The 10,000-nt window shown below is 41.1% G+C and overlaps 1 protein-coding gene across 1 annotated transcript in view; it reads right to left on the bottom strand.

Annotated features, from left to right (window-relative positions):
- Window positions 1–4,715: 4,715 nt before the first annotated feature.
- Window positions 4,716–10,000, bottom strand: part of LOC140940456 (sodium-coupled monocarboxylate transporter 1-like) — a 12,784-nt gene continuing 7,499 nt past the window's right edge. Inside the window, exons 9-15 of the mRNA XM_073389431.1 lie at window positions 9,593–9,705; window positions 8,744–8,814; window positions 8,530–8,616; window positions 7,620–7,786; window positions 6,800–6,900; window positions 6,188–6,372; window positions 4,716–5,565 (exon numbers count right to left, since the gene is read on the bottom strand). Coding sequence (XP_073245532.1) covers window positions 5,530–5,565; window positions 6,188–6,372; window positions 6,800–6,900; window positions 7,620–7,786; window positions 8,530–8,616; window positions 8,744–8,814; window positions 9,593–9,705 — 760 coding nt within the window. The 3' untranslated portion in view covers window positions 4,716–5,529. The remainder of the gene's footprint in view (window positions 5,566–6,187; window positions 6,373–6,799; window positions 6,901–7,619; window positions 7,787–8,529; window positions 8,617–8,743; window positions 8,815–9,592; window positions 9,706–10,000) is intronic.

Raw genomic sequence — 10,000 nt, 5'->3', positions numbered from 1 at the left:
TATCAGGCACGCGTGATGCATATAAGTTTTGATAGAAAGATTTTGCTTCTGTTAAGATTTCCTCATCTGTTTTGATGACGCTACTATTCTCAAGCTGAAGTTGCCTTATGGTTTTGGTATTAAAATGCCTTTTTTCCAAGTTTAAGAAGTATTTCGTGTTTTTTTCTCCTTCGTTATGCCAGCGGGCTTTGGATCTTATCATGGCTCCTCGAGTTTGACGCTGGACAACGTTTTCTAACTGTAATTTTTTAACTTCTAATTCATTATATATAGTGGTCTTGCTGGTTTCAGATAAGTCATTTTCTTCCAGTTTCCTCTGTAGGGGCGTTTTGACAGACTCCAGATTTGTTTCTGTTAACTTCATTTTGCCTCTCTTATGTTTTGCGTATTGTATTGACTTTAAACGAATTTGCATCTTCATTGTATCCCAGAGCAGCACGGCAACAACCTCAGTGTTATTTTGGTATTCATTTGCAACTTCAGTGATTGTTGTTTTTATCAAATTAATATATTCACTGTCTGATAGAAAAGACGTATTTAACTTCCAGAAGCCCGGGCTCCTGGGATTGGTATTGTTTGCAAGGTGGAGCGTTATCAAAGAATGGTCTGTTTTGTATCCTGGTAAAATATCAGCTTTTGTAATTGCCGAACTTAGACTATTACTCGTCAAGAAAAAGTCTAAGCGACGGTGAATTTCGGGCTTGCTTCTTCTCCAAGTGAATCTTCTGATATCCGGATTGGAGACCCGCCAAATGTCGATAAGGTCTAACGAATTTATTATGTTCTGAACTTCCTTCAAAGAATTTTTGTGAGTGGTCAGTCTTCCTCCCTTCTTATCATTTTGGACGTCCAATACTAGATTAAAATCGCCACCCAGGATAATGTCCTCGCACTCGAAAGAGAGGAGGTGGCTGAGAACGTTTTTAAAAAAATTCGGGTTGGCATCGTTTGGCGCATAAATGTTTCCCAAGGTTATAGTCTTATTTTCAAGTTTCAAATCTACTAAAATAAATCTTCCATCTGGATCAGAAAATTGTTTCTTGATTTCGAATTGAAAATTGTTGTTAAACAGGATGCATACCCCTGCACTTGAGCTAGAAACACTACTAAAAATAGCTGAGAAGCCCCATTCTGATGACCACAGTCGTTCTTTTTCTTTGGTGCAGTGGACTTCTTGAAGAAAGAATATTCCAAATTTTTTTCATTCTAAGCCAACGAAAGGTTTCTCGCCTCTTAAGGTTGTTGGATAAGCCCCTCACATTAAGAGAACAGATTATCAATTCGTCAATTGGGAACTTGTTGATGATTAAAAGTAGTGAACTGGAATGCAGAAACAAAATTCAAATTACGATAGTTAACACTTCGTAGGACTGAAAAATTTTTTCTACTGACCGAAAAACCAAAACAACGACTACAAAAAAAAGGTAAACAAAACAGAAAGATCGACAGAAAGATCGACGAATCCGGAAGGGACGGAACGCCAAATAGTTTAACTTTAGAACAATATACAAAAGGAAAGAATCCGTTGTGTGCAAACGGCAAAGCAAACGTGAAGTACTAGTCTCGGTCTTAAAGGTTGCAATAGCAATAGCAATTAATGCAAAGGCAACTGAGAAAAAAAGAAAAAAGGGGGTTACAGGGGATTAACCCATTCGCTCCCGGAGATTTTGCCGAAAAACGCGTTTTGAAGCTAGTCGAGTGGTTTTCTGGTCACTGTCGTGCTATAAAGAGCTAAAACTTACCACAAACTGGTTTACAGGTCGAACACTTGGCGGCCTTCTGATCCAGATGCAAAATATCAGCTTGCGAAGTTCGGGCATGCGCAGAAAGCAAAATTTCGACAGTTTTTGGGTTTAAAAGTGACACAGCAGTCTTGACTTTACTTTTCGCTTTCTCTCCTCCCTTCTTTTTTTGCTTTTCTTGCCTCATTTTTTTTTCTCTTGCTGGGCATTTAGTAGGCTTGATTTTGGTGGGAAGAGTTTTTAGGAAAGGTTTTAGGATCTTTTGGATTAGGCGAAAGGAAAGGTAGGTGGGTAATGGAACAAGATTTTCATGGAGATTTTCAGGTCAATGTCACGTGGTTTTTTGCTTGTTTCTCCGGTGTCCTTGACTGAACTGTGCTCATTCTGGTATGGTGAGAAAGATCTCTTCACTCTGTGCACACAAGTTAGTGAAGAAAGTTGTCCTTGACTGTTAAAACTGATGACGTCACAATGGGTAGAAAGGACCTGGATCCGCATGGGCGGTTACGGGCGGTTCAGGGGCGAATGGGTTAAAGAAGATTACAGGGCCTAACAACAACAACAACAACAACAACAACAACAAGTCAAAGAGCAACTTACAACAGACTTATTTAACTACACCAGCCACACAAAACTAAAGATGATTTCCAGGTGGGGTATAGGCCAACAAACATTACAAAAAGTAAGAGCAATATGATGTTCACTATTGGAAAGCAAAATGCTACAAATTTTAGAGAATAATTAATTACTTAAAATTTACAATTACAGCTAGTTTACAAGGGGTTAGTTACAGGGGGTTACAAAGGGTTACAGGGGGTAATAAGGGCCTACAGGAGGTTAGAGTGATTACAAGGAGCTACAAGGGGCAGGGACGGATCTTGGGGGAGGGTGCAGGGGGTTTGCCCCCCTGAGATGACCTGCGGCTTTCTAATACAACTGGTATTCTGTATTAAAATTTGTTTGGGTCACCAGTTAGTTACGCCAGTCCTTAGTGGTGCACCTCCTCCTAAGAAAAATCCTGGATCCGCCCCTGAGGGGTTACATGGGGTTGCAGGGGGTTACCAAGGTTGACAGGGGGTAACAAGGGGTGACAGGTGGTTACAAGGGGTGACAGCAGCTTACAGGGGTATACAGGGTATTACAGCGGGAAAGAACAAGATGAACAACATTATTATTAACTATGCTAGTTAGGGAGTGGTGTTCGGGGGTTACAGGGAGTTACAATGAGGTGAAAGGGGTTCCAGGGATTTACAATGGGTTACAGGGGTTTAAAAGGGGTTACCGGGTGTTACTGGTGGTGACAAGGGGTTACAGTGGGTTACAAGGGGATAGCGGGGGTTACAAGGGATTATAGGGATTACAGTTTGTTAAAACAAAGTGAACAACAGATTTATTTAACTGCGCTAGTTAGGGGGTTACAAGGGGTGATAAGGGTTACAAGGGTTATAATGAGTTTAAAGGAGTTACAAGGGGTTGCAGGGAGTTATAAGAGGTTATAGGGGCTGACAATGTTATAGGAGGTTACAGGGGGCTAGAAGGGGTTACAGAGAGTTACAGGGCATTTCAGGGGTTCACAGGTGTTACAGGGGGTTACAAGGGTTTTGGGGGGTCACAAAGGGTTATAGGAGGTTATAATGTGTTCTTTATAGAAATCGTTGATGTGTCACTATTTGTAAGTAAACGGTTACATGAGTTTACAAGGGCAGGGCTCGACGTTGCGACCCGTGGGGTCGCCAATGCGACCAGCTTTTACTCAGTGGCGACTAAATTTTCACGCCTGGTCGCCAACCTGGCCCCTAAGATAGGTGACTTTCTTCTTTGGGTAAACGTACACTAATGATAATTTGTTATCCTTTACACAACTTACGGATAGCTAACGGTTTTTCTAACGCTCTAAAGTTTTGCCCAAACGCTCTAACGGTTTGTCTAAACGTTTTAACGATCTGTCTAAAGGCTTTAACGATTTCTTCCAACACTCTAATCTACGTTTACTTGAAAGAGGATTGTGAAATGAATGAATTCGACGGAAGACTTATCGACTTTCTCACTTTCGGACAAATCGATCGCAATTCTCAACATGTTTCCGTGTTTCTCCAGGAATGACTTTTAGCGCATCGATATTTAAAACAATTTCTTTATGTCGAACATGTATCTCGATTGCGGACTCGATAGCAGATTAGTCTGATAAAAGCTCAAGCTAATCGAAGCTAATCGAGAACGAACGGCGCTTACTTCTCGAGCTTCGCAATTCTTGTAAACAGCTTCACGCAAATTTCTGTTGAGCGTGACGACGCAAATAAAAGCTCTGCCGTATTTTATTGACTTCTAATTAAGTAAAGTTGAAGTCATGCTGTTTGTCTAACAGACTTCTCGCGAAATCAACTTCTTTGCCCGAAAATATTAGCAACGTTTCCTCTTTCTGGTCTTTCTGGAGACTTTCGATCACGTGTTAGGCAACCGCGCAATAGATGAAGTTTCACTGATGTTCAGTTCTGAACATGCAAATACATGGGACGCAAAACAAATTTTGCAGATTTTGTTCTTTCATAACCCAAATAAGTTTTTTTGTGATTCCTAAATTTTGTTTTTTTAATGTGTATTCCATTTCCTGAACCTTAAGCTTGAATACCTGTTTGAGGAGATTTACGCTTGAGTGCGGATTCATTTTACAGAACACCGGCTGGTAATCGAGCGTCAGCGAAAACCATTCGAAAGAAAGTTCAAAGGAAGTCTAAACCATTCATTTTCTGTTAAGGCTAAGTTAAAGATGTTAAGTTTATTTTATCCCATTAGTTCTTAAATATAATTTTTGGCGACTAGAATACTTGTTCTGGCGACCAAAAATGAAAACTTGGGGGCCAATTGGCCCCAAGATTTTTTTCTGAAAGTCGAGCACTGTAGTCTTTTCACTGTCTCATTTTGAATAATAAATCAGAAGCGTGAGCGACACTGAAAGAAGACAACAACAACAAAAAAAGTAAAGGAAGTTTTAATACACGTTATTTGCTTTCTACAGTGTAGCGCCCCAATCTCCATCTTAGATGAGACAAAAAGAATGCTGGACATGAATAGACTGTTTCTTTGCTCTTGGCCATAACCTAGCGGAACGTTAGTGATAATATGATAAATTCTTAAATCTCCAAATTAAATAATGTTACAAAAAATGTACATAACTTATATCCAGTTTCTTTCTGCGCCTCTCGTAGCCCTACCTTGTGGTAATAATGCAGTTTATCTGCTGAACTGAATACGGACTTGCTTTTAACTTAAAAATGTGTTGGCTTCCCTACAGTCAATTATTGGCGGTCATGAACGGGCTACTAGCCGATTTTTAGTTTTCACGGTCTTAACTTCTATACTACGGATCTTGGTTTCTGAGACACAAACGAATTAGCCACTATTTAGCCACTATAATGCTGCCCGCAGGAAGAGATTCAACACCATAAATATCTAATACTAGAAGTTCTGCCCTTTACGTGTCTTAAAACCAGTTATTACCCCACAGTATCCGGCCTCTTGTAGCCATTGATTTCTTGGATCATTATACGTTTCTGGGAAACTGCCCACCTACCCCTCCCCTAAACCAACATTAATTTGGCAAAATGTTGGCTCTGAGGAGGGGTAGGTGGACAGTTTCCCAGAAACGTATAATCCGATTTCTTTTATCGGTGCACTTATAGGATATCTCTCATACGGCCACTTTCTCGTGTGTGTAACAAGCGCGAAAACAGCGCCGAAAGATATAACTTTTCTCATCTTTACGAACTGTTCTCCATTCCCTGCTTTCTCACACAGCACTTTTTCTCCAAGAGTCTCTTGGAAGCTGAAAAACAGAATGGTAATTTATTGTTAACCATTGATACCATTGATGCAAGGAATATTATTGTCGTGTATCATTATTTAGGAAGAACAGATAGAAGGGGACAAAAAGGAAAAATGTTGAATCCCCAAATCGCTATTTTGACCGTTCGAAATCAATTCCACTTCCATTATTGTGCATTGCCTATAATGCATCTTCTTTACCCATCCCCTCCCAAAAAAAAAGTAAATAAAAATAAATAAATAAATGCATAAACATTGCTTTTCCTTTCTTTTGGGACGACTGTAATACCAAGGAGAAACTGAAAACAATTCTTGTGCAAAGTTTGGACGGGAGTGGTGTAAACAAGTTGTTTATGGGCAATGTGATAGTGATAAATCCTTGTGATCCTTCAGTTGACAAAGTTTTATGGTTAGGCCATTTAAAATTAACAAAACCTCAAGATTGTGGAAAATGCAACTTGTATTTACGTATATGCCAATGGTCCTATTTTGATGACGAGTATAACGTTCACTTTTTTGTGAAATGGTTGTCAGTGGAAACGGCACTAGGTCAAGCCTGTTCCAGGTCCCAAGAAAGTGGGGAAAGCGGATTGAAAAAAATTGCGCATAAACCGGGTGGGTACCTCTTCCGGGGAGTTTGGTTGCTTTCTCTCGCCAAGTTGTACCCAGTCCTCTTTGTCATCTGATTGTGGGAGGCCTGTTTTGGAGTTCCACCTTTTTCGTTCTCTTGGTAACCAGCTAAGTAACCATAGCTTGAGAGGAAATACGAGTTTTGGATCAACCTTGGTTTTCTTCTCTTTAGATGTTTCTGTAAAGGAACAGAAGTGAAAGAAATATGAAGTATGCAAGGACTCACCGTTCAAAGTATTCGAGCACAGTGAAACTCAGTGGAACATACCACAAATCCTATGACAAATAAGATGGACACTGTCTCTTCGTTGCTGAGTAAAAATCGTTTATCTCCCGACCGTGTAAAGTAAACTGTTGTAATCTTTTACACAGGTCCTTACTGTCAACATTTGCAAAAGTTTAGAGCCTCGGTATCCTGAGTGCAGACGGTCCAGTAGGGCACCTTTTCGCGTGCACTTCAGGAGCTTATCTTAAACTGGATACGGAGAGAGGGTTTTTCTGAGATACAAATTTTGTATCTGAGCTGGAGAAGGGTTATGGGATACGAAGGAGGAAGTTCTTTTCAGGCAACCTCACTGCGTTCTACGAGTTTTATTTCTACTTACCGAACAACAAGCTCGTCACTGTACCAATCACCATGGTAACAGCCCAACCAATAGCACAGTACCATAAATAGGACATACTATAAAATCTGGCCATTGGGTTTCTGAAGAGAAAGAAAGAAAGCAATTAAAATGGCGAGTTTAAGGTTGCAGTTTCTCTCTCGTCACGTACTACGGGAACCTCTTTATTTGTTCAGCGGTCTTCCGAGTGAAAAGCTTTATCTTCACGGAATTAAGAGACCCTTCTCAGTTACTTAACTAATTTATTGATGTTTTTTCTCACGTCATCGTGTTCACGCCAATAGGGTAACTCTGTTATAAATCAACCGCAAGACTATAGGCCAGCGGTCGAGACGTAAGCTTTCTATGTCCGGATCTTGCTTAAGGGACAACCCCCTCAGGGCGAAAACTTTCCCCTGACAGGGAACCTTTTCCTTAGTTCCCTCTCTGAAATCTGAAATCTAGAATCTCCTCTTGCCTGGCAAGAACTAGCCTGAAAAAACAGCCGACATTCCGCGACGCCATCACTGGTTTCCCCGCGAAATGTCATCTTAGAAACGCGCGCAGAAATTCCATACTGATGATGCGTCATTACCGAGATCTGGGTAGTGCTTCTGATTGTCGTGCCGCGTGTGAAATTTGCTTCAACCAATTAGAAGCACCACTGACGCGTCATCAGTATGGAATTTCTGCGCTCGTATCTCAGACGTCATTTCGCGGGGGAATCAGTGGTAGCGTCGCGAAATGTCGGCTGTTTCTCAGGTTACCTCTTGCCTGGCCGGAACAAGGTTTGATTTGTATCACTGCACATGGTTATACTTACTCGTGGATCTCTGTGTCGTTATAGAGCGTAGCCTCTGTTTTGTTGAATCCATTAGACGCGCTCTCCGAGATTAGCACGGGGCCGCTTGGGTAACTTGGGTAAAGCTGAGCTCCCGTGAAAAGCCATATGGTCATAGCAAGACTACTGGCCACACCAAAGTAAGCGCCCTGTGGAATATAGAAGAGGGATATCTCGGGTCACTGAAATGGTTATCTCGTGAAAATCAGTTTGCAATCTTTCAAGTAATACTTGATGTGGTCAGTTTTTAAGCGACTTCGTTATTTTTCACAGAAACACTGGGCTTCTTGGTGTTGTAGATGATGCGATTACCAAATGGCGCAATACAAAAGGTTGAAAGGACCCTGAACAAAACCCACTCCACAACACAATAGAGAGATTTTCGTATGACCTTGAAATGAAAACGCGCGAACAAAACAGAAACAACAAACCAATGTAAATAGAGCGATTTGATTGGTGTATCGAACGGAAACAAACGCGCGAGGCTTTTGGTTGGTTAAGCGAACGCTCGGGTGAAAAAACTTCATGCCCGAAGAACTTTCTAGAAATGAACCGATACTGCAACACGATTGGCCAATTGAACAATACCTTCTCCATATTAGGGTTTTCTTTGGCGGGAAAACGAAGAGGCTATGTTTTGGTCTTTTCATCCATTGGCTGATAAAACAAATAAAATGACGCACATTTACCGAAACCATTTTTCAAAGTCATACGAAAATCGCTCTACCTAACAGTTTCTGAAACACCAAGAAACACCCAAAGCATACGAATCTTTGCAGTCTAAATTGGTCTTTTTGTGTCGCATATATTTAGTGGGAATTTAAGAAGGAACTAAGAAAATAAGCCTACATTTTAAGTGAATAACTTACAAATAAATTTAAGTGACAGTTACCCGGCTGTTAGCTCTTGGTATCAACATTCCAAGTGTGAAAAGTCCTAGAAAAGTGCCTCCAGTGATGTAGAGCAAACCAGAGAAGACCTAAAAAAGAAGTACAAGGTCAAATGCCATCGCGCTTTTTTCACTCCTCAACACACTCCTGGTGTGCACTGTGTTTACAATTTCGAATGGGGCATTACAAACAGTTTATCTGCTACACTTCACTTACCGCTAACACTTTACGACCACAATGATGAAGTGTGAACGCACCACCAATCAAAGCACTGCCCAGTATCACAGCTGAAAGAGTTACATATCAGAACTTACCATTAAACTCAATAGATCATATTTTAAAATAGCCACAAAAGACTGGCCTCAACAAAGGGCTAAAGCACGCGAGGAGAGACTTCAGGGCTCAACGAGTGTAGAAAGTGTCCCCGTCAACTTCAGACGTGCGTTTCTACGCCTTGTGATTGGTCGAAAATTTGCGTGACTTTATCGACCAATCAGAAGTAAGACCAAGACTGGACGACTCATAACTGATTTATTTCGACTTCTGATTTGTTGATTGGGCTCTCGGTGTCATGTATAATTTACCAGTGATAAATGCACTGCATCTCTATCATTGCGCGTATGTACATAATCGACATTCTAGTCCTAGCAGTATGCAGGATGTTTGTCACATGAACCTAGTTTAGTGACTTTAGCTCCCACGAGTCCCCTGTAACCCAGTGGTAGAGCATCTTGACTAGTAACCAGAAGGTCATAGGTTCGACTCCTGTTAGGAGTACTCGCAATTTGTCTTCCAAGCCGTCTGCGTCACTGACTGAGAAAACATCTTTCTCAGTGATTCATTTATGGTATCCTATTTGTTTGAGGATAAGTGTGTTTTACGAGTGATTAAGCACTTGTACCCCCCGGACTTATACACGTCCTGTTACGCTTCACGCACAAGGATAAAAATGCGCAAAGTATTAAAACGTTTACGCACGAGCAAGGAACACATGATGTCAGTGGCAGGAGTGGCTTTCGTGGTTATGAACGGAAACTGAAATAAAATCAAGAAGATTTAACGTACTTGTAAATTTACAGGTTTTCGTAGAATCGAAGTCGCTTATCTTTCGTAGGAGTCTCTTGACAAAGTCTTCTACAATAACCAGGCAAAGAGAGCTGAGACCCGATGAAATAAAGCTACGAGAAAGAAAACTTGTCAGTCCGAGATGTGAATGGGTGTTTTTAGGGAGAAGTGTGTAACTACTTATCTCGTAAATTTTACAACTCGACCCCACATTTCGCGCGGCACTTTTTCTCGAACCTTCCGAAGGCGACCACCCAAAATGTGGTCGCTTATGGGAGTGGTCGCTAATGAGAGGTAGTCACACATGAAGGTTCGACTGTATCTACCGTAAAATTCCGAAAATAAGCCCCTCCATGTATAAGCCCCCCAAACCGGTAACGCAAAAAACTCTCCGTTAAATCGCCCCTC

The sequence above is a fragment of the Porites lutea genome, chromosome 6 (assembly GCF_958299795.1).
Source record: "Porites lutea chromosome 6, jaPorLute2.1, whole genome shotgun sequence".
NCBI classification, from domain to species: domain Eukaryota; kingdom Metazoa; phylum Cnidaria; class Anthozoa; order Scleractinia; family Poritidae; genus Porites; species Porites lutea.
Note: the sequence above shows the minus strand (reverse complement) of the source record. Positions and strands in the feature narration are given on the sequence as shown.